At 37.2% G+C, this 25,555-nt stretch overlaps 1 protein-coding gene across 1 annotated transcript in view; it reads left to right on the top strand.

The window, feature by feature from the left end:
* Positions 1-25,555, top strand: part of CDH2 (cadherin 2) — a 121,101-nt gene that overhangs the window by 6,868 nt on the left and 88,678 nt on the right. The window contains exon 2 of the mRNA XM_062570245.1: positions 5,181-5,292. Within this exon, the coding sequence (XP_062426229.1) occupies positions 5,181-5,292 (112 nt within the window). The remainder of the gene's footprint in view (positions 1-5,180; positions 5,293-25,555) is intronic.

Below are 25,555 nucleotides of genomic sequence, written 5' to 3'. Positions count from 1 at the left end.
TAATATTACTGTTGCAATAGTAAATTAGTGTTACTTATTAAGGAGAGAGACCTGAAATATCCAGTTCCTGCTCTGTTGTACATACATGATTATTTAAGACTTTATATAGAGCATCACACAGTAGTGCCCTGTGAGCTGGCGGGAATTGGCAGCTGGCAGTTGTAATATGGCCAATTACAAGTGTGCAGTATGATATTTAATCTGATGCACATCCCTCCATTTCTGATTTTACTACCTAGGCTTTAAATCCCTATAGGAGTAAGCCACCTTCAGTGTAAAAGAAAAGATTTTGAGCCGGGCAGCTTTAAAAAACAATTCTCCTTGCATTTTGATACAATCAATATTAAGAAATCTAATGCTGAAGTTCTCTTTTGTTATGCTATTTCATTTTTATTTAATTTCTCAATTTTAGCAATGGAAGGAGAAATGGTTCAGTTTTTGTTTCTCCATTTGTGTTCATTTTTCATGTTCATTTTTCATTCTCCCAGTTCTATAGTTAATTATGCTTTTAGTTCTAGGAAACATCTGCCTGCTTAACTTTAAAATTTGACTCGTTATGATGTTGAGTTGCTGGAGGTTTTTCAGATTTCAGAACACAGGTATTTCATGTACTAGGATGATAATTGTGGATATTATAAGCAATGTTGCTTTTCAGAATAAAGCTATGTTCAGTGTTACTGTTTCAGATAGAAACAATCTTTTTGCAAAATGCTGCTTTAAGCTTAGGCTTGACTATTCAGGTTGTAAAATCTTTTAAAACATTTCAAATTAGTGATGAATTCTTGTTGGTTCTCAACAAGAAAAAAATACTTAAAATGAAGGTCAATTGTAAAAAGCTATTGAACTGAGTAATGTTTACTTACTTTTTTAAACAAACTTACAGATCACTCTTGCTAAACAATGAAAAAGCAGCCTTTGATTTTTCAGATTAATAGGTACTAGTGAACTCCAGTGATGTACAGCATATGCAAACAGAACTAGACTTGCTCTGTTTTGAAAGCAGTGCTTGCTTTAAGAGCCCAATTCCACAAATTTAATATGCGTGTTATGAGATGAAATCACTCCCACAGTCGTGTTGCAAGCTTGCATTTTTAATGAGATGTTTCTTTACAGAATTATGTACTAAGTGTGGCACTTTTGTAAAGTACGCAAATGAGCAAGAGGGATTAATCTAGAACTGTAAACACAAAGTGTGAAACAATCCTCACATGTTTTATTCTTCTCCTAATACGCAAGCTTTTCATAGTGTGAAGTGTGTATGTATTGAAGAGTCGTTGGTATTGTGTACCAACGTGAAAAACACATAAACATGAGGCCTTTAAAACTCTGAAATTGTTCTTAAAAAGTTTTTTAAAACTAAGTTGAAGTACTTGAAGTACTGAAGCCGTGAAATGAAACCACAGATTTCATTTCATTTCATTACCTAGACAGAAAACTAACGTAATTGAGAAACAGGGTATATATATCACCACAGGGTCACCTGGCATAAGTATATCAAAAGGCCAGTTCTGTACAGAGGACTTCTGGTTTACATCATGCACCTTCATGATTGCAGTTTGCCTATTGCATTTAGTCTCAGATCTGCAATACTGAGTTTATCTGCTTCATCTTACACTGCGTTTGACTGAGTGTATCGTTCTTCAGCACCTGGAGGTGGTAATGTTTGGTATTCATTTTGCACAGTTAAGAGGACTGAATAAGCTATAAGGGGTCAGGAAAGCAAAATAGTTACTCAGTAGTAACTCCTAATTTTGCTTAACAAAGTCTGTTAGTACTCCACAGAAGAATTTTTCAAGTGCTGACCTTGTTCAAGGCTTTTTAACTCCATTAAGTAGATTCTGTATGGGCACAAGCAAAGGTAATTGCTTTCCGTCTTAAAAGGTATTTTTTAGTAGTGTTCTGTAGATGAATGTGCAAGTAATATTATCTTTTGAAATAGTCTTGGGAACTGTATTAATCACACAGAATCCTGTAAATTACAGTAACATGACCCATAATCTTCACTAGCTTTCCCCTTTTGCCCAAGATAAGGGAATAAAAATATTTCACCATCCTTTTTGCTGAGAGTTAAAAATGGTTTAAATCTGTCAGTACTCTTAGACTGAACTAGATGTGACCCATAGTATCTGAAGCTACAACTTTTACTTAATTTAAAATGCTTAACTTGAGGTGATTAGAAATTGCTTAAAATTTGAGTTCTTACTTCCCTTGTGTTTTTATTCTCAGACAGTCTTAACAAAGGACTGTTTTTGGAGAGCAGAGTACAGTCTTTTGTTTCTGGATAAAATTGATGGCTGCAAATGAAAGAATAAAGAAGGCTCTCTATTCATGTCTCCAGGCCTTTGTTTCAGTGGGCATTGTTTCAGTTTATAAGAATTGTTTAGTACATATAGATGGTTGGAAAGCCTGAAAGATTCCCAGGCACACCAGTGCACACTTGTTAAAATCCCCTTATCTCCTGAGCTGCCCACCCAGGCCTTTTTTTGTTTCTAGGATATTATGAAAGGCTATTTTTTTTTCCTCTATCGCATTTGCTTTGAGGTCACCTTTTATACAGCTATTTTTCTTTCAAATTATGCAAGCTTTGTTAAAAAAAAAAAACAACAGAAAAAGTGATTTGAGTACTAACGATGGGGAAACAGATAATTGGAATCATAATTATCTTTGATTTACCACATTTTTATCTTAAACTCATCATATAAATTAAAATGTTGAGACTTGGCTACAGATCCGAATTGTAGCTTTGTGCGCAGCAAAGTCTTTCGATAATTTAAACTGTTGCCCTCTTCTGTTATGTGTTTGCTTTCTCTTTGAGATTCCAATCTAAAATTGTTAAAATATATAAGTAGTTTTACGCTGGTGAGCTTTGTAGTACTTAAGTCACAATGAAACCTACTCTACAATTTAAGTTATTTTGACACTTGATAATTAGAAGTTCTCTTAGTAGGTTCTTACCCAGATAGTATGGTAAGCTGGAGGTAGACAGTAAACTTACTAAAAATAAATCTAAAGTATGCTGATAAGTATTTATTTATTTTCTCTCTCTCTTGAACGACTGACTTGGGATCAAACTGGTTGAAATGCAGCTAAATGTGTTAAGTTCCTCCTCACATAGGTGATAAAATTATCCTAATAGGAGTTGGCATGCTGAGCTTGCCAGCTTATTTCAGTGGAGTGAGTACACTTTTGTCTCTGGCCTCTGTTGAGTAAGGAAATCCTTGTGATTTGAGGTGCGACTGCCCCATGTCTGCTGTAATGCTCCTTTTCTGAGATTATTACCCTATATTGGAGACAGCAGAGTGAAGGCAAGTATATTTTTGTTGCTGCAATTTCACTTTTCATCTTTAGTGCCAATTCAGCTTCATCAACAGCTTCCAGTGTAAAAGCTCCTGCTTTTGGAGGGCCTCCAGCTGGCTATGGCTGCTGCATACTAGAGTGTACTGGCTTCTCAGATCTGCCACCGTGGTAGTTTGGATAAGCACCCCCCAATCTGGCTCAGCCAAAAGGGGCTTTGATTTATACGAGACATACAGTTAAAAGCTTTCAAGCTAATCTGAACCATTTTGACTAGGCTAAGAAAGAGAGCAATTACAGGTGTTTATGTGCTTGATGAAGTTCAGTGGAGAGCTGTTGATGAACCTACAGGCAGGCTGTGGATTATGGGCTACAGTTTACCAAGCTCAGCTGAACTCCCAGCTGGAACCACACACAGGTATAATGTTGCCGTGCTGAATTTCTAGACCCAATGAACCTTGGCTTTTTAAATAAGTGGCAGAACCACAGCAGGTGATGGAGAGAGTTCTTCCACTATGCAGAGACTGCACAGACAAGGAGCTGACGGCTTCAGTGTCCAGTATCGTGAGCAAGCGCTCTACTCATTAAGCATGCTCTGGAAAGTGGTAAATGAGTATAACATCATCATGTCCTCCTCCTCCATCCTGTTTTTGGTTGTTGTTTTAGAGTTTGTTCTGGTAAGTATGTGCAGACATACTTTGAGTAGGACTACTTGATGGTCACCCATCTGGGAAAATAATCAGGAAAATCTAATTTAAGAATCTTGATCAGATCTAGCAGCAGAGTTGCTCAGTCTGTCAAAGACTACTACATCTGGGCATACGCATGGAGAGGCCTTTACTTAGTGGGTAGGTGCTTGTGAGATAATGCAAGGGCTTTTATGATTTCTGTTTATATTATCTCAGCTGAGGGTGGTGGTCTCTGCCTTGCACAGTGTGAAAGGGGTTTTTCTGTGTATAGTCATTTAGCCACATGTAAGCTAGGCTGTTGTTTCATGCAGCACTAAAATGAGACAAAAGCAATCCACTGAAAAGAAATCGTAGTTCTTTGCCAAAAAGAGGTACGAGGTGATTTTTATTAACTGGGCAACAAATTTTCGTGGAAATCAGCTTAGATATCAGAATGTTTTTGAACATGGAACACTGCAGAACAAAAAATTCCAGATACTGTATTTTTTAAATGAAAAGGCATCTATGAAATTCTGAAAAATATATGTGATTTGAGAAAAGTTTTTCTTAACAAGTAAGAGAGTAAACAGTTTTAGTGGTTAGTCCGCTGCCTTGTTGTGCAAATTCAATAATGATCTTCTGTTGTTTTAGTGTCCTTTTGAGATGGAAGGGGTTGCATTGAAAACGTTTTACTTTATGTGGTATCTGTTTGAATGCTAATGCAAGCGTAAGTTCTATTTCTTAAAATGCTACATTTGCAATAACTTATCTTAATTGACTTGTACTGGTGCAACCTCATATAGAAGTACCCAAACTAAAAGATTTTAAATCAGTGGTTAAAGTTTTCCCTCTCAAATATATCTAGCTTTGAAAAAGTTGCTGATTGGATTTGTGCAACGTTTATTTCCAGAGGAAGGAATGTTTTTGTTCCCCGTATGATTCCACTTCAATCTCAATGACTGTTTTAGTTGAAATGCTCAGTTGTTAGAAGAATCAAGATTGTGTATTATTTAGATCTTACCAGACAAGTGGGATTTGTTTCTTCCATTCCAGTTATCAAAAAGATTAACCCTTTGCCCTCGGGTTCTAATTGGAGTCATTTAGAAACAAAGAAGCTGTTTGTAGAAGATACACTCCATTTTGCTGCTATGCCATCTGGAATGTTTCTCTGGTGAATCAGGGTTGCAAATATTACATAGAATTTATCTTACATTTCAGGCACCAATAAAAGCAACTTGTGAAGACATGTCATGCAAGTCTGGATTTCCTGAAGATGTTCACAGTGCCATTGTATCGAGAAGTGTACATGGAGGACAACCTCTTCTCAATGGTATTGTTATAAAAGATGTTCTGATTTTCATTTCTTCTGTCCTTAATCATAAATCACGCTGGAGTGTTTTGATTCCGGACTTAAATATGGCATACTCTTTCAGGGGAAAAAGAAGTCTGCTGTTCTATGGTCATTTTTTGATCGCTGTCATAGGACTTGGGGAAAAATCTGTTGCCATTAATGAAAACACACTCACCTCTATTGACAGGAATTTGAAAATATGGTCTTGCAGGCCTTCCCACAGTAGTCCACTAATTCTGATTTTCAACAGTGTTCACACTGATGTGTATGTTTTATTACTTTCTTGGCAATGCATATGTCATCAGTCTCCAATTAGAGCCTGTGTATGAATGATAAGAAGGTAGAGAAGATTCCCCTTCCACTTTACATCTCCCATGGAGTTACTACGGTTATATCGAGTCTAAATGCTCAGATTAATGTGGAGATTATTCCTGTAGTAGTTCTTTGACTCTCTAAGGGAACTGGAAGTGACATAGGAAGATAAGGGTCATAGTTCTGTCTCTGCATATAGATAATTTGCTGCCCACAAGGCTGCTTGGGGGCGAGCTTTTGGCCTCATATGGATAGTTTAATATATATGTTTCTTATATGTTTGCCTTGGTGTGTAGGGGGGAAGGCCCAAACTTGTACACACTCACAGGCAGTGGTACTAAGTGTAAACTGTACTATAGACAACAACATACGTTGCTTTTTTTTCTGGCAACCTAACAGACATCTGTGAAAAGCGAGCAAGGAGCAGTGTGAGAGCTGCTGCCTGCGAGCCCTCGGTCAGAGACCACTGCACTGAGGACTGTAAGGAGTCTTGCCAAGAGAGGCAGAGTAATTCCAGTGCTATCTCTTGGACGGTGTGCCTCTGTTTCACCATGACATGTATCTATGTCTGGATGGCATAGTGCCCAGAATGAGGCTAACAAAGTCCCGAGCTAGCAGCAAGCTCTGCAAGTGCAAGCCCTTGCATCCATTTAAAGTGCAGTGAAGTCAGTAGCTCTCTCCAAGGCCCAAGGGTCAACCAGGGTGGGAATCTGGTTCGCTGCTCTGTGTCCTTCTCCCCACCCCCTTTCAGGGTAGAGGTAATACTTGCAGAACACAGAGAGGCACGTATTCTGAATCTTTCTTAGATTTCCTAAGCAGTTGTTTGGTATAAAAGCTTGAAAAATGTATGTTAATTTGGCTGGTTTTAAGCTCCTAACATCAGTAGATTTTTTTTCTTCCCACCATCTAATTCGGAAATTGTGGAACTGACTAAGAACATTAGTTTTAGACAGTTTCAAATGCATCTTAAAAAAGGACTAATTTAATTTAATTCATTGCTTGTCTCACATATAAATACAGTTACACAGATCAAGACATTTAAATGAGAAAAACATTTTAATGAGTCTGCAAAACAAATGAAATAAAAGCTGTAGTCTTAATTTTACATGCTGTAAGTAGCAGTATTTCTCCTTAATTATATTTTACAGACCTGTTTTATGCTTTTTAGAAGTCTAATGGAAACTTGAATGTAAGATGAATTGATTAGCTTTAGTGTATTTAAATTTGAGTTACTAAAGCTTTTCCTGTTTAATTTCAAGGAAGTACATTCTGCCCACCACAGACCTTGGTTTGTTACATGAATTTATAAGCTATTCTTTATTAAAATAAATGTTTTGCCATTTGAGAAAATAATGAAGAAAGAATTTTCTTTGCTTTCCCACAAAATGGGAGTTAATACATGATTCAACTGTAGACTTCTGAAGTAGTCATCAGCACTGAGAGCTCCCTTGGTAGGTGATGTACAAACCCAGAGAACAGGACAGGAACAACAACAAAGATCTCAAAATCTGAGGCAAGTGGTTTCCAAAACTGCTCTCTTGAAAGCACAGACCATTTGAATATTTCCTACTGGCAAAGTGTATTGCTGTTGGTTAATCATGAAAAAGAGACTACACAGATTTTGAGGCCTGTCCTGTCACATGAAAGTTTTCTTCGTGGCATGGAGGCCACATCTGCAGCTTCTCTCATTTTTCATTGACTAGGAGCTACACTGAACTGTCCACTAATTCTGCATTGGCGTTGCTCACACAGATCTGATGATAATGACTAGCCAGCCTTAACTATTTCTGAACTAATGACATACAGCAGAGGGAAGACTGACTTCCTTATTCATTAGTCATCATAGTCACACAGTCCCTTCTGTTGCTTTTTAAAACTTTGAAGTAATGAAGCAATACTGTTGATTTGCCCTTGAATGGTATAAAAATGCATTGCATTTTACGGAAGTAAGAATTGGAAAAACTGTTCAAAGCGTAGAGTATGTATTACGTCATATGGGATAATATGAACTAGCTGAAAAATGACTGGGTGGGGGTAGGGGTTGTTTTCTATCACCATTTCTTCAGTTGAGTTACTTCAATGGTTAATTACCTTGAAAATTCTGATATGGTTAAAAGCATGTAATTTGCTAGTTACACATAAACATACAGTCCATCATTGCATAGCTTTGACTTAAATTTAATTATACTGTCATTTTGAAATACTATTGTTGTCAAAAGCCTATTTTCTGGTTATTAAACTAGATTCAGATGACGCTACAAGTTAAGTATACTTCTGTGACATTTGCTTCTTAAGGAATACTATGGGCCTGATTCTGATCTCACTTGCCTTGTCTCGCTAACTTCACATTTATGCTAGAAGACAAGCAAAGTGAGGCTTAGGCTGCAGGTTTTTTATATGATTTAAAGTGAAAGCTTTAACATTCTTTGGTTTTGTGCATTGATACCACAAGCACAGAGGCTTTATGTCAGCCAGATGCACAATAATCTGCAACTGACTTGATGTTTTGTTTATATATTATTCTTTAAAATACGGACCAAAAAATGATGAGATGTTTAATAGTAGTCATGTTCATTTGCTTTTATCTTGCACACTGGTAAACAAGCATCTTTCTAAAGCCTTTAATTCACTAAAACTTAGGTAAAACTAGACTTATCATGGGTTTTGTTGATCTGGGCCTTTCAGTTATTGCATTATTATAGGAGATCATTTTTTAAAGTATTACTGTAAGAAATAATTGCCTTAGAAGATGGGACAGGGTTACATTCATAAGCTTCATGATACTATCTTTTCTGGAGAGATTGCTTTTCTGTTGCTATGTCTCTTCAGGCATTGTTTGTTTTCAGTGGAGGGTCAGTCTTGTTCATGTTACAGTGTTTAAAAAAAAAAGTGTGTGATAATGGTTTTGTACATTCATTCATATGGCTGGTGTGTTAGCCTCTACTGGTTTCTCTCGTGAGGGCATGAGAGGCCACTATCTGGGCTCAGTTGGCGTCCATGTCATTTGTCACTATATGTGGAACAGTCAGTGAACCAGAATACTAAAAACTGGAAAAGAAAAACATTTACTAATGCAAAATGAGGGAAAGAAGGGAAGAGAAGAAAAGAAGATAGATGTCTTTGGTTTCAGGATGGGGAATTGAGGGAATAGGAGTCCTTTGTAGGAAAAAAAGATGTGTGTTGGGAAGGCTCAATGGAAGAAGTTGGAAACTACTACAATGGGTTGTGACTGAACGGTGTAGGAGATGGTCTAAACTAGAGGAAATACCTTATTGCTGCCTTTTCGCATACTGTCTCTGATGCCTGGTGCTCCCATGTTCCACCGTTGCAGCTTTCACTGATTGTAGCCTTGGAGACCCATTAAAAGTGATGTCTTACACTTTATCTTGCACATCTTTTTGTAGTATAGCACTAGTAAAATGTCCCACCTCTTAACTTTACTGTTTGTAGTTGAAATTCATGGTAAGTCTGACTTCAAGATGTAATATAGTCAGGTCACTAAGCACACGTAAATAATATACAATAGGTCTAATTCTGAATGTATTTAAAGTGTTTTTCGTGTTGTTCAACTTGGTAAGCAGTCACTTCAATAAAATCAGAGTATTTCTACCAAGGCATTAAGTGAGTTAACAGCCAGCACATTCATTTCTGTAAAGAAAAAAATTGTACAAATCTCTGAAACAAAAGAAGTTTCATGTATCTCTTAAAGGTGTACATGTCCTTGACAAAGCTCTGCTGTTGTTTGGGCCTCCAATCAACTATAACCTCAATTAAATAAATAAATAAAAAAGTACTCTCTCCTGAGTATTTTGAGATTTAAATATTCAAACTTTTTTATATATCTACTATGCAAAAAATTACTCACTAGCCATCTCTGTAGTAGTAGATCTCTAGAAGTCCTTACTGTGCATTTAAATTCAGGTTAACCTGTCTCTTTTAAAAGTGTAATATGCACAGAAGAGGTGGGCCAGTTAAGGGGAGAGTGTCGTGTAAGATATTTAATGGCCTTGATTGTGCTGGTTTATTACAGTTTTCTAGTTTATTCAGGAAAAATACCTGTGGCTATTTGATATATATGTCTATCCTGTTTATCTAATCTTTGCTCTGCAAATATTAACAGGTATAAATACCAAATTTCTATTAAAATCATTCACCTAGATAAGATTACTTGAATGACTGTTCTCAGAATTGTATCTTAAGCTTTCATGTTCTTAATCTGATTATTTGTTTGGTGTTTGCGTATTTTTGAAAGATTTTGTCTGCCGTGTTACTGGTAATGTGGTAAGCAGAGTATTTCCCCAATTTCAATCACTTTGTTTTGTTTTTTGTTCACTGTCAGTCAGTGTTTTAGTTTTTCCTCTGCATTTGGTGTCTCCCTGTATCTTCTCATCTGTGGTATTATCTGTGGGTAGGCCTGCATAGATGTATGTGAACAGAGTTCTGCAATGTTTGATTTGGAGGCCACCTAGTGTGAGGTAATAAGCTCTGCTGATGTTTTATGGTCATGTAGTTTGGTAATGGGACCAACCTGGGCACAGAGAGAGAAAAGACAGCAGGCTTTTGGCTCTGTGCTCCTCTCCTGTTGTCTCCAACAACAGTTGGGAGAAAGAGTTCCTGACGCCATCCGCATGTTTCTTTGCTAAGGTATAGAGTCCTTTGTAGGTGTAGAATCCTTTTTCAGTGTGTTGCAAAATGCTGGGTACGTGTGGAAGGGTTCCCAAGAGCTGCTTGTGATGAGGGAAGAGTGGAAGAGTTTGGGGACAAAGGGCCTGTCCTCTAGCGTGCTCCAGAGTTGCATGAGGCTGAGAACTGCTGTTCACTCATCTTAATTACTCGACTTTGTGTGAGATAAATTGCTCCCTGTAGGGGCCTGTTTGTTCTTCCTTGACTGTGAGGCAGTCTAGAAGCTTGTCTTAAACTAGATGCTTAACTTTTAGGTGGTCAGAGCTAGGGAAGATCAGTCACAAGGTTAATGTCTAAAATTGCCTGACATTTAAAGGACACTACTGTTCCTTCAGGAAGTAGTGGAGATTACATGGGTACTATCTGTCTAGTCACTAGCAGCCACTAGACTGCTTTTGCTGCTTGTGTTATCTTCTGTGCATTATCATTCAATCCATAAAAATGTTCATTATCAACTAAGAATGAAATTCCATCTATAAAATCATCGTGCTTAAAACTTGAGACAGCACTGCTTCTTTTAAGATATGTTGCATTCCCTGCTATACCTAATTTCTGTATAACTGTATTTTTACTATGATAGAATGCACTGGCTTCTTTGATATTCATGTGTGCATTAACAGTAGAACTGGAGGAAGTGTTACAAGCAGAAACATATTTTTAAGGGGGGGAATGAATACTTCTCCACAAAAATTTGTTCTTTCAATGGAGGGGAAAAAAAAAAAGGCAAAATGATAACCGCTTTGTTTGAAGTCTCATTGCCTTAAGAAAAAAGACAACTTGACGAGTTTCTTCCAGGCAGACAGCCAGAGGATCTCAGATGGATGGGGTCTCTTTATGAGCTGCTGGCAAGCTGAAAAAAATTGTTTCAGTTCTTCTCAATTGTTTTTTTTTTTCTCTTCCTGAAAGTCTCTTCCTGCAAACTCTTCCCTCCTGCCTTCTAAAAACACCCTTCGAGTTTGACTTCTAATCCTCAGTGGAACTGAGGACTTTTTTTTCAGAAGCTCATCTTGGGAATATATTTATATTCTCACTGGTCCTGCTTAACATTTAACCATGTTTGTTGTTGGCCTCTTCCATGTGAAGCTGAGTACTTCTTAATTGTGTTATTTGGTGTTGCTACACTTGATAATTTATTTTGTAACAGTTGTATTCCAGTTCTCTCTGACACCTTTTTAATTCTTTTCCTGACAGTCTTTTCCACTGCTCTACTGTTCATCCTTTTTCCCAAGCCACAGTATCTGAAATTCTCCTGTGTCAGTATTGAGCTTCGTATCTTGAATTGGTAGAGCTATTTCTGTTTGCTTTAACTACACTCGTACAGTTCCTGTTTTGTAATTTCTGTTGTCTATTCATTTATGAAGCTCTTATTCTCAGATTTATTTCTTGAAAAGTAAGAGTTTTCTTTTATTAAAGGAGGAGATTGCTTAAGTTCTTTTTTTTTCCCTCCATTTTCCTCACCTTTAGTTAAAAATAGAATGTATCCTGAGTATACTTAAAACATATGTTTACCTTATTAAACAGCGAGGTAAAAGATTTAAATTGTCACTCTCTTTTTTTCCTCAACTTCTATTTCTGTAAACTTCTGCATCTGATGTACGTAGGATACCAAACTTATTCTTTTATATTAAGCTATTCTTTATTGTTGGTATAACAACAATAACAAACTTGCATATAAAACATATATAGTGAGAAAAATATCAGAGTGAATAATGTCGGTAATGAAGTTCAGTCATGTTTCAGCCCTGTAAATGTATCTTGTTACAGAAATGAAATTCTGTTGTCCCTCAGTAAACCCTGAAGCTGTTATGGAATGCAATATTTGAATTGGTTTGTATATTCAATGTCAAAGAATTTATTGTTTGAATTTGGGTAATTAGCCGTTTTGGAAGAAACCTATAAAATAGTGCTTGTGTGTGTGTAATATCTGAATTAGAGGTGGAAATGTATTTTGTAGTTAAAAAATTCTAGATGCACTATTGTGTCCACCTTTTCTACAGAAGAAACTTGGACCCACCCTTATTACCTGAAAAAGATATCCCACTGTTTCCAGTGTACCATCTTATAAATACATTCTTAATACAGAAAAGAATACATTTATGTTGAAATTGAATCCTGAATGGTTAGTGTGTTCTGGGATGTGTAGATTACTGTCTTAATTAGTCCATCTCTGATATTCACTTATGTTTATGGTTCACCTACATGGGAATAAGGACTAATTTTTTTCATGTGCATTCCTTTTCCCTTATTCAGCTGATTGCTTACGAGGATCTCACATGGAGTATCCTTTCAGCATGCAGAAATACGAAGTAGAAGCTTGTCATCTGTCACTCGTGAACTCTGAGCATGATTTAAGATGAGATGGCAAAGGTGTTTGTTTCTCCCTCTGAAGTTGTGTCTATTTTTATACTGTTTCTGATGCCGTTTAGTACACTTAGGTCTGTTTTAATGCTATCTGGCCTTAATTTCCAAGGGTCATTATTTCTCTTGGAATCAATGTAGTTGGAGTAAGGCTGACTTGTATTTTAGGAGAGGCTGAGATGAATGGTCATTTTAAAGCTGTGCAAAGTCCTTCCAGAACAGACACAATCTTTAAAATGTCTTTAAATATGGAATATTTATTCATACAATAGAAGAAAAATCCCTCCTTATCACCTTAAAGCAATTTTCAACATACACTTGCCCACACGTGCACACATGGTATTTTGGAATGCATCGAACAAAAAGCCAAGTGAGGCAGTCGTGTTCACGTAGTGTAAGACACATGGTATACATAATTACACATTCAGTTTCTCTGTAAAGGCTAGAATATGTCTTTTGTTGACTTGTCATCTTTCTGACAGTCCAGAAGACACAATGACAAGAGCGTCCTGTTGAACTGATATTGCAGGCAAATGCCCTGTATTACCATAATAAATAGAGATAAATTTCAGCAGTATTTAAACACTTGATTACTACATTAAATTAAATTTACTATGGTGAAGAGTTTAATATCAATCAACAAATCTAGATACAGTTTGAACAGTTCTGATTTTGTTTGACTGCAGTGAGCCAGCTTGAAGTTGTGGTGGTCTGACACTCAACATGAGGGTATTTGAAAGTTTGGAACTGTTCACTTCCAAAATTTTTCATTTGTAAATAAACAAAGTCCTTGGTATCAGTGTCAGATGAGTTGAATTTGGACAGTAGGAAGGGCAGAAGGAGAGTGCAAGGGAAGAATATCAGACTGGAGGAAGAGAAATGACTACTTTCCATCTTCTACTTGCTCTGTAGAAGGAGGAACTAGTCTTTGGTACTCATTAATGCCTTCTGATTTAATGCAACCCAGCTGGTTTCCAGTCCTGTCCATATAGCTCCATCTGGATGAGTGTCTTCTTCCCCCCACCCCCTACCCTGAGGCAAGGAGAATAATGATGGGGGACTGAGTGGGATGAAACTCTGAGAGGGGCCAACAGTGGGGAAAGGATGGAAGCAGAAGAATCCTTGTGTTGAAGGATGCCAGAATGGGTGAAGGAATGAATGGACAACCTGGTGAGGAATGCTTTAAACTAGGAAAGCCAGGTTAGGGAGAGAGCCACAAGGATCACAGTCGTAGGGGCACCTCTAGCATTTGCGTGTAGGCAAGGAAGTACCTGCAAGACAACACTATGGGGAAATTTCTTGCATCATTTCTGGGAAATTGGCATGTTTGGATGCCTCTCTGATGTGCCTCTACATAAATATGCACAATGTGGGGTATAAACAGGAATAATTAGAGATCCATGTGCAGTTGCAGGGCTGTGATCTCATTGCAGTTACAGAGTCATGGTAGGATAGCTCACACAGCTGGAGTGCTGTGATGTCCTTCCTTTAGGAAGGACAGGCCAGGAAGGCAAGAAGGGGAGTTGCCTTTTGTGTGAGAGAGCAGCTGGAGTGCATGGAGCTCTGCCTAGGGCTGTCTGAGAGTTTGTGGGTAAGGATGGAGGGGCAGATAAATATGAATGATAAAACTGGGGGGAGGGAGAGGGGGTTGCTATAGGCCACCTGATGAAGAAGAGGATTAGGCCTTTTACAGCTGTAAGTAGCCTCATGTTTGCAGGTCCTAGTCCTCATGGGGGACTTTAACCACTCTGCTATCTGCTGGAGGGACAACACAGCAGGGCACAAGCAATCCAAGAGGCTTCTGGAGAGCATCCATGACAACTCTGAGAATCCGTAAGTGTCTAGAAAGCTGTCTAGAAAATCACTGCTGATTCTTACTATAGATGAGCTGGTACCAGTGATGTGTTTTCATCACTTCTCACCCTGCTTACAATTGTGCAGTTTAGGAGCATATGAAAATACTCTCCTTCAGTAAGAGAGCAGCTTTCTCTCATTGAGTTATATATTTATACATACATACACACACACACACCAGTATATATATAAATGTGTGTGTGTGTGTATATATATATATATATATATGTGTGTATATATATATATATATGATATGGTTGGAGAATGAGTGAATGAGTGAGTTGGGTCATGACTTTGATCTGACGCAAAACTTTTCCTGTTTTAGTGGTGGGCTAGTTCTTCATTAGATCAAATTGCTGTGTTGTTACCTTATGGCTGATGGCCAGTTCTGACTTGAAGGAAGCAGTGATGAACCCTAAGAATGGTTTTGAAAGCTTTGTTTCCTTCAAGGAGAGATCACAAAAACAGCTGTTCCCATTACTGCTCTGTAACTAGTAGTTTTCTGCCCTGAAACTGAGGAAAGCAAAGGATTTGTAAGGCAGCTTCCTTGAAAAGGAACTTCCCATTGCCTCTTACTGCCTGGACCTCTGGTAGGCAGCATACTCCCAGGGTGCTAAAATGTTGCTGGCCAGCATGGACATAGAAAGAGATTCCTTTTCTTTGTGATGACAGTGAAATTAGAACAAGCTGTAGATTTCCTATGGAGATGTCCTTCTGTGTCTGAGAAATCATCAGCCAGTGTAAAGCTGACAAAAGTAGCAGTGACACTTCCTGCATATTTTCTTCAGTGTTTCCTGCATTTCTGTTTCCTCTTCAGATTTGCACTGCTTGGTATTGAGAGTGGGGGAGGGAAAGGAGAAGGGGACATGCTGTGGAGAAGGACTTGAAAAAAAGGGTCCATTAAGGGTAATGAGAGAAAAGGAGGTCATAGCTGAATGAAGACTCCACTGGATTCTGTTAGTGGAATGGTGAGTTTAGATTTTTTTTTCCCTGCAGTGTAACTGAGAGCTTTCTTCCTGCCTTTTTAATTTATTCCAGGATTGGGCAGCTGAGGATCAGCTCCATGTTCATCCCTTGCTGTGTGCTGCATCCAAACTCCATTCAGACATAGTGCTGAACTGAGCCTGTAGTTCTTAGCCGGGCTGCGGATGATAGTAACCAATCCCATTAAATCTTGAGTCTGGCTGCAGATAATCTCTGAGAACCAGGGCACCTAGTTCTGCCTGCAGCTGTGATCGCTCGCCCTGCTGACATGGCCCTGCCAGTGTGGAGGCTGAAGGTCCTGGCAGAGGAGCGGCAGAGCAACACTCGGTTGATTTTTCACCATTGCAGAGCTGCCTACAGCACAAGAGTTTCAAAAACTGACCTGTTTGAATTTTTACTTTTTACACTTGTGTTGTATTTCAGCAGACTTCTGAGCAGTGACAGATACTCTGATCTGTCTGCTTGCCTGTGGGAGAAAGTTCATTCTTGTTTGCGGTGCTACCTTTTAAGAACTAGGTGTAGTTTGTTTTTAAAAGTTTATGACCTATGCCTCTCAAGTTGTAGAATTACTTAAGCCCTTCTGTGAGTTCCAGTTTAACATTCCTTTAAATAGGAAAGAATTTCTGAAAGCGTAGTATGTAACATAAAAACTATCAAAATAGCAGTGCAGTCTGTTAAAGTGTTTAAAAATTTAATTCTCTGCAGTTTAAAATGTGAAATTAATGCACCCTAATTGTTTTGAATGGAGATGAAGATGGTGTTTGAAACCAGTCTTTAAAGGAATTGGTGAGACAACGCTGCAGCCAATGGTGGAGCACTATATTTCTGTAATGGTCTCAGCAGTGTTCTCTAATTAGCCTGCAAATTGATATGCACATGCAAGTAAGCTGGCAATCAAATACAAGCAAAACATCAATGTAAATAGACTGTTGGTTTCTGCATTTGGCATACCTGTATTAAAATTATGTGTGCGTGGAGGGGTAGCTCTTCGTTATTTTTCGGAATGGTGACTCACTGGTTCCATCAAGTTGTCCTTTTGGTCCAAGCATATAAAAAGAGGAAAAACATTTTCTAGTACCAATGAGTGAGTTTTAAACATTAGTAATAAATAATAAATGCTGGGCATGTATGAGGGTTTTTCTGTCTTTATTTCTTAGAGTCTTATCAATTAGTTATGCACAGAGGATTTGATGCATAGTTGAGATAAGTGGAAGTTTTTCTGTTGATTTTTTTTCTCCTGGACTTGGATCATTTTTATTTTCATTAACAGAGTAAAAATATACTTTCTGTAACACAGTACAGCTCTGCCATTTATATACAAACTCTTAAGTCTTGTGACAGAAACCTGATGCATAAAATATTGGTGTTGGTGTTCTGAGGTTTTGTGCTGGATAGAGCACAGTTTTAAATTTAAGCTGCAATTCAATTAAGATAAATTTAAATTTATCACTGACTGTTAAATAGCTTGTAAATTTATTTTTCTATGAAGGAGAAACATAAGGCAAGCCTGGTGCTTAAGAACTGTTGTGGGGAAAGATAGATAAAGATTGCATATGTAAAATTTGTTATTTCAACGTTTAAAAATCTTTATTCTCCAGTATATAAATCCTTTCTGTCATTGACATGCTGATAGTTTGGTAACTGCCTTTTATAAATGTATTGTTTGTTGAACAGATAAAAGTATGACTAGATCAATGAGTCAATTATGCATTTAATCATCTTCTCCACATACTCTTTTCATTAACTATCCATATTGTGTGTTGTTCAGTGTTGTTTTTATGCTAAAAGTTCTTCGAAACATATTTTTATAAACTCAATTCTTATTACTGTTCATTCTTTAGATCCAGTTATTTTTGTCTGCATAGAATTATCTTTCAGTATTCTGGTTAAAGTCTGAGTTTTTTGAAGAAAAGATTTTTTTTTTTGTAAATTGTTCAGTAAATCAGCTAGCACACTTCTCACATCATAGAAATAGTGATGTCAGTGAATCTTTGGTTTTCTAATTGAGTATGTGCTTCTCTGTTCAGATAACTATTTTCCTTTACACTGCTTTAGTGAATGTTTGTGCTTTTATAAAAATTGATTAATACAGTTCTCAGGGGATGACTAATGGGGAGTTTAGGTCCCTTTTGGTCACAAGTTCAAATTCAGTCTATCATCTGTATCTGTTAGTCACCAACTGATAGCTTCTTGGTAGGTTATGCAAAGAAAACTTTGGTTAGTTGTTTTCTTTTGAAGGAATTTACATGATGCGAAGGTACCCATTACATGAAAGTAGAATTATTGCTGAATTTAGTGGGAACTGGCACAGCTCATTTGCATGCACATAGGGAGAATTCACGTGTATGAGGGTGGAAAAAGAAGGTCAATATTGCAGTGCTGTTTTCTGCCTGGGACAGAAAAGTTACGAAGTGCAATTCTGACCTATTGGTGTGTGTGTGTGTGTAGATGTTGAGTTGAGATATATTAAGGTAAGAATTTGATCAGCCTGGATAGAAAAGGTACATCTAATGTTCTGTGTGTTGGAGCCCTTTGTGCCTGCCTGTAATTTATTCATCATAGTTCCAAGAACCTAGAGTACATACCATGTTGAAAATAAAATTTTTTTAAAAAAGTGTTTATGCTGCATGTCGCTATGTATGCACTTCCAACCACGATAAATCTCATTTTTTTTCAAACTTTGTGACAATACTTGTATGTCAATCTCAAATGTTTAGTTTGCACAGGTTATTATTTATAAAAATGAATTGTTTTCTCCTCAGGAAAAGTAATTTTCTCTTTATGGAGTGTAAAAACTACAGATTATTAGATTCCCATTCTGATTTTACTGCAAAGCTTTTAGAGATGCTGAGCAATGAAAACAAAACAAAAAAAACCCAAGCTTCACCTTCAGACAGTAAAGTAAAAATTCAGACACTAAAGAAAAGATATTGTCAGCCTTTGAGTTCTTCATTTAAATGAGATTTACACTACGGTGAAAGTACAGGCGGGGCATCTGGCTTTAGGACTGGGTTTTGCAACAGAGAAGTCTTTCTGTTTTGTGATCCATGCAGGGCTTCACATGGCTGCCCTGGCCTGCCAGAGTAGGCCACAGTGCAGGTGCAGAGTTGAAGCCTTACTGAAGGCAATTGAAGTATGTGAACCTTTCTGTCTGTCTGTCTGTCTGTCTGTCTGTCTTTCTATATTCCAACTGATCTTAAAATAAAGGCAAACTTACTGACTTATGATAGTGTGGAGTTGTACTGAGTAGTATGTTCCTCCTGAATAACAGCAAAAAAGCAAAAATACACAAAGCTTGATTTTGGAAGCCCTTTTGTAACTAAGACATCAGTAATAAACAAAGTCAGTTCTGAATGTTTTGTGTTCATTTCAGTGACTTAAACTTCATATTTGGTAACTAAACAAGAGCTTACAGAAAGCCTGTTTTTAAGACTGCCTGTTATCTGCTGAAAGCTGTCGTGTAATTTCTGTAAAAGAAAGTTCTACTTTAGTTTGGTCAGAGAGGAAAAGATGGTGTATTGCTGTCTTGTTTAGTAATCCCCAACTGCACATCATGCATGGCCTCACAAACAGTTTGGGGTTTAGCTGGAACCAATCGATAATTTCAGAACCCTTTGTTTAGTACGATCAATACACTGTAATGAAGTCTGTGCTTCAATTCCCTGTTAAGGATCACTGTAGGGGCTAGGAAGGTGTCTGTTTTTCTGGAATGAAGCAAAATGAAAATCATGTTTCAAGGATTTTTTCTGTTAAGTAGGGATCGAATTACCTTTCTTATTTTCTTTCACACAAATTCTGAAAATCCTGAAGTATGAACTTCTAAGTTATCTGTGACCTGAATGCTACATGTTCTGTTCATGATGACTTTTCAGAATGCCATGACATAAATTCATAACCACCCTGGTGTTTAAAAACAAAGAAATCTGAAATAAATGAGATCTTTATTCGTGTGGGTCAAAATTTATGGTTTTAATTCGCATATAATTAAAATGTCACAAGTGTAAGCCTAGCAGATAAGCAGAATCTGGCAAGGGTTTTATGTAATTCTTATAATTTTTAATTGTAGCATCTTAAAAGCATTTCTTGCAAAGTATGTGGAGATAGGTAAATGGTTTGATAGCTGTTACGCAACTCCTAATAACATCTGTCATTAGCGAAATGAATTTATGAAATGGAGAATGTTCCAGGCTCTACATAATGTTAAAATATCACTAAAGAAAGGTCAAACATGGTTTGTTTGCCTGGAGATCTTCTTTTCTATTTGGTGGTATACTTTTCAAGTCTCTCTTTGTATTATTACTTTAGTCAGAATGTTGCTGTCTTTCATTTTAAGATTTTTGCTAGCCATGTGCTGCTTTGCTGCAGGGTAAGGTGAACCTGCCATGTAGTAAAATAAGGGGAAAAAGCAAACATTTCTGGGATGAAGTGAAAACTGCTGATATATAATATTCCTCATGCTAACTTTAACAACAACAAAAAGTAATATGTTTATATTAACAAAATATGAATATTATACAAGTCTTTAGAAACAGCTGGAGATGCCAAGAAGATAGTCAGGTCTGTCATACTCAGTAAAGGAAAGGGATATGGTTTGGGGCTGTTTCAAAACATACCAGTGTATAGTTGTGATACAATGATCAGTGATCAATATTCATACACTGTCTCTTTACTAGCCTTCATAGCTGATGTGCATACAGATAAGCAAAGCATTTCTCACCTTTTGAATTACTGTTTCTACAAGAACTTTGAAGTAGATTTACTGCAATTTAATGAATAGAAAGTTAAATAAAAATTAAATTTTAGCTATTAAAATAGTTTTGCTCTAAGGAAAGTTCCGTGATTTGAATCGTCATGGCCCTCTGAGATAGCTGTTGAAGGTTCCAGGACGAAAAAAAGAAAAAAAAGAAAGTTAACTTCTCTATGATGATCATGTGGGCTTATTGATAAAGGCCAACTTCAGGAATAAGCCCCCTCAGTAGTAACAGCACAGTTACCCATTTAGAGCATATAGGCTTGTGCATGCTCCAAATTGTTTCATAGAGCAGCAGCACACAAATAGCAAGGCATATCTTGTTAGTGAGAGACAAATGTAAAACAGATGCAGAGTAGAATAAGGTTTGTTGGTACTGATTTGTTGGTACCAGTTTGGCTTGTGCATCCTGCCTAGATCCAAATGTACTGAGGGGTTTGTTGCAGAGGTACTTAAGGGCTCTGGATGAGGTGGCTAACTTTTAAAGTTGGGTCTGTGTTTTGGTACAGTAAAAGGTAGCAGGACCAACTGGTAATAGACTGAGAGAAGAAAGGAAAAAAAAATCAGTTGTATTAATAAGGGACTGAATATGAGGCATACTTCAGAAGAGAAGATGACCCTGTGGTGTTTAGGCAGAGAACCTCAGCTTTAGAGGTAAGATATTTGTATTACATTTAGGATAATCTAAGGGTAAGTTAATACTGAAAAGAGCAGCCCCACATTTTCTTTTAGCCCTATCTTGAAGTCCTAATACTTCTTTTGCACTGGATGCAGTGATTGTGCAGCTTCCAGTATGAATCGATTCAGCTGGCTGATCAAATGGAGGGCTTACCCTGAAGCAAAAGAGTGATATTCCAGTGGATTGGGCAGATGAATTGGCCCGTCCTGCATCTATGCTATGGCTAGCTCTGAGAGAAGAGGGAGATGAGATTGTGGCACTGCAAGACCACTCCTTTTGCAGCATTTTTTGCTTAAATCATTTTAGCTGTAATAGGCAAACTGCATCTTAGCTGAGCCTGTAAATATCCGTCGTCCTCTACTTGCATCTTCATCCTATGTCTCTGGCCAAGAGTACTGCTTTGCTGTCATTCTAGGTGCAATAGATCTGCAAAACTGGAGTGGTTGAATTGAGCATCTAGTATGCAAACAAGATGACCTTTTTGCTGTGATTACATTTTTTTATGAATGTATAAATCATGGTTATTTCACCATTAACTGGAGTCTTTCTGTGAAATAGGAAAATAATGTGCAGCATTTTAATCTTTCCCATGTCCATCCATTCTCTCCCTCTGCTGTGAGAAATTACCCAGTAATAAAAGCCTAAGCAAATGGTAGTCTGTTCAGAGACTGAGTCATATGTCCCTGCGAATACGCAAAGCACGATGAAGTCAGCAAAGCTGATACCTTAGTAGTAAGTTATCTATGTATGCACCTCATCTTGAGCTGTTTCTGAGTTACCTGGGATCATATAAGACGTAACAGTCCACCTGAGCTACTCAAGGGGCTTCGTTGGAATGCTCTGCTCCTCAAACTCTTCCTATAATAAGAGACTAAAGGGAGTGCTCTATTGAAGCCTTCTGCAGCAGTTGAAGGTGCCACTGCCTCCGTATAGCCGTGCTGGCTCTTTACTGGAGACCACTGTCCTGTGGTAATGTTGGTCAAACCGACTATATGCCTTTGCTTCACCTCTCCAGCTCACAGCCTTGTTTGAATTATCAAAAAAGATATGTCAAAGCCAAGAGAATAGAATCAAAACTAAGGTGGCTGAGACAAGGATGCAGGTTTCCTTGTATTAGGTCACACAAGGCAGTGCTCCAGCAGGGGGGCAGAACAGGTGGCTGCAGAAGGTAGCATTGCAAGGAAGAAGTCCAAAAAGCATAAGGCTCCACTTTTGGTCCCAAGGACTTTTATGGAAGTCTTCAGAAATGGTCTTAAAACTATTTTCTGCAGTAATTTCTTGTATGGGAGGAGGACTTAGTGTTCCTAAGGCATGAAATAGAGCTAAGGTTGAAGTGGCACTTGGGATAGAAAAAAGAGGGAATAAAGAAAATAAGGAAAGATTCCCCCATATGCATCCTGTGACTTGTTATAGCTGGATGGTACTTGATTTGAAAGGTACAGGAATGCTTAATGCTTCCATTTAAGCTGAAGACTACAATTTTTTTTAGATGGCATTTTTAAAGTTTTTATTAAAAAAAAAAAAAAAGCCTTTTAATCTGCTGCAAACATCTGAACATCTTTTTATAGTAAGATCTACTTCTCCTCTCAAATTAGTGGTCAGCATAAAAGTAGTTCATTAGAACTGGTGGATTTACATAAGCTTAAGCGTAGTGTAAGAAAGGAAAATTAGATCCCGAGTTTCTGAGAATACTTATAATTCAAGGCAAATCTGTTCAGTAATCTAAAATCAATTGCAGATTTATTAGGTTTCTGTATTTAGATTTTTGTTTCTTCAGAATATCTCACCTGGAAAAGAATGACTTCTGTAAAATCTTCTGTAGATCTTACAGACTGGGAAAGGTATCTAAAATTTTTTTTTATACATATTACATGTAATATTTGTATATTATAGTGAATGACAAGCATGCTGTTTTTCTGTTCAAGGATGAATAGGAATAAGGATCTCTGTGGAGACTAATCAGTAGTGCAGTTTTATATAAGACATAGAACAAATATATATGATGGTGTAAGTATGTTTCATCAAGCAGATTTTTCTGATATCTGATTTTATTTTAATTGGAACCAGTCGTTAGGAGTTTCATTGCTTGCTTTTTTTATTATTATTATTATGGCTTAAATGATTTCTTACTGTGAGTTTTCATTTAACTGAAAGCTAGATATTTAATGAAAAAAACGTTGGTACTACCAGAATACTGATGTGCCACTGCATAATCTAAACATCTAAAGTAACACTAGGGTTTCATACTGATTTCCATGGATTTTTTTTATTTGTCCTTGACTTCTAATGAGCCTGTTAGCTACAAGCTATCTCAATGCCCATGGGCAGATTCTGATTCTAAAAGTAAAAGCTGACAGATGTGGCCAGAGGGGGCTTTTCAATGCAATACACAGTGGCTTTGCCAATAATTTTAATTTTCTAAACAAACTTAAAAGTTTTCCTTGGTAAGGCCAAAAATTAATGAAAGTGACATTTCTTTTTTACTTTGCGTTAAAAATGCTTGTGCTTTTATAAGAACAACAAGAAAATAAATCTTCAATACTTAGGCAGAAGTATTCCAGGATGACTTCTTCAACTGAATTCAGTGCCTGCTTGCTTTGTGCCACTTATAGTGGCCTGAAATCTCAGAAGCAGGTTGTGATGATAGAAAAGTAGAGCAATCTGAAGGAGTACTGGAAAGCTGATAATGGTCAGAGTTTCTGAAATCCAGCAGAAGACACTGAATTTGAGTAGCCAAAATAACAGAAAATTAAAAGTTACGTTAATTTTAAGGGTTTTTTTTTCTTTATTTATTTTGACATACTTGCATTTGTACATCTGTTAAATGGGCATTGGTCAATAGTTCATGATAGTTAACATGCTTCTCAGTCATTGTAAGTATTCTGGGAGATGAAGGAAGAAACCAACTTCTATGGTGCTAGAAATCTGTATTTTACTTTCCTTCATTCATTCTGCTTAAGCCTGTTTTCCATACGTGTTGAACATCTCCTGGTAAGGCATTAAACAATGGAACTTCAATCTGTCATAATTTATTGTGTGTCTTTACTCTGGAGTGAAAAGAAGTGAGGTTTCTGATAATGTTCCTGGAAAAGTTACTTCCTAGACCGGTCACACACACAGTTTTCTAGCATGGATGGACATTATGTCCTAGAGCTCTTTTGTAGCAGAAAAGTGAAGTCATTGATCACAGCTTTGCCATTTCCCTTTACTTGCACAAGTGAAGTTCTTGCTCTTGACAGAGCAGAACATACTGTGAGCTGATCTAGTATACAAGGTATATATAGAGAGAACAGAGTTCTACTTTCAGGTAATCCTTTCACTTCCCAAAGGACATGGTTGCTGTTCTTCCTCACAGCAAGTATCCTTTTATGCGTTAGAAGGAATTTCAAAGGATTGCTGGAGATTTGGAGCGTTAGTTATAGTACTTGCTATGCTTGCTGTAGGCTAGGTTGGCTAAGGGGTGGCAGCTGCCAGAAAGAGTTCTTTCTTTTTGTGCAGCTCCCCTGCTCTCCAAGAATGCTTTCTCCAGCCTCCAGAAATGGAGGTCCAAGAACTGCCTTTTTTCCTCCTTTCTCTACTTTTTCTGCGTAGCCAGTTAAAACCTTGTAGTAGAGAGAGATGCTGAAAAGCAAGGCCTGACAACTTTAGAATCTCACCAAACAAACAAATGATCTGTGGATCTTGCAGAACATAAAAGCAGTGCTGACATTACCATTTTCCTTTTCTTTTCAGAGATTATTTGATTATCAAGACATATATCGTTCATAACTGTATGACAAAAAAGATAAACTACTAAAAATACTCGTATTTTTTCTTTATCACACAGATCCAACATAATCGTTAGTGCTGTCTTTTTTATAAATTTTGATGTAGGTTTAAATCGCACACTATCTCAATTTCAAAACAGTGTTTGTTGTTTGGGAACACTTAAAGCTATGTAGCATTGAGATTAGAAAGTAAGCACAACTTTGTAGAACTCATAAGAACAGGATTTCTAGAGCTGAGTCCTAAGAATTATTGACTAGTTTCAAAAAATGTACAATAGTGTTCAGTTTGGAGGTTGAGGACAATTACTCTTTCAGCTTTCCTGTTAACATTAAAAGAGGATGTTGGATTTTCCAATAATGTAATAAATATGCTTGTGTACTGAAAGTTTTGATTTTTAAAAATGCCCTCCTTGTGTTTTTACATAATCTGCCACATAGCTTTTCAGTGTCCTATTTTATACTATTCTTCATAGAACAGCTTAGTATGTAAAGTCAGTTTTTGACATCTAGATGAGTTTGTCATCTTCCATAGATACAGCGTTTGCTATTAGAAGAGTATCACTAGCAGGTTGGAAAATAAGCATAAGGTTGATTAGTAGTCCAAGTATATAGTTACCTTTACTGAAACAAAACATTTTCTCCATAAAAGGTGTAATTTGTCATTATCCATTTGTCACACTACGTGTTTTTTTTTATTATTATTATTTTTTTTTTCTGGTGTTATGCTTCTATCACTGGTTAAGGTAGTTTTTGTTTTGTCACTTCTTCTCCATGCTGGATGTAACCACAGTGAACTTGAATTTCCATCTTTCTAGCCCTGCACTGCTGTAACTCATGACCATGGAACCTCACGTG

The sequence above is a fragment of the Rhea pennata genome, chromosome 2, assembly GCF_028389875.1.
Source record: "Rhea pennata isolate bPtePen1 chromosome 2, bPtePen1.pri, whole genome shotgun sequence".
Classification (NCBI taxonomy): Eukaryota; Metazoa; Chordata; class Aves; order Rheiformes; family Rheidae; genus Rhea; species Rhea pennata.
Note: the sequence above shows the minus strand (reverse complement) of the source record. Positions and strands in the feature narration are given on the sequence as shown.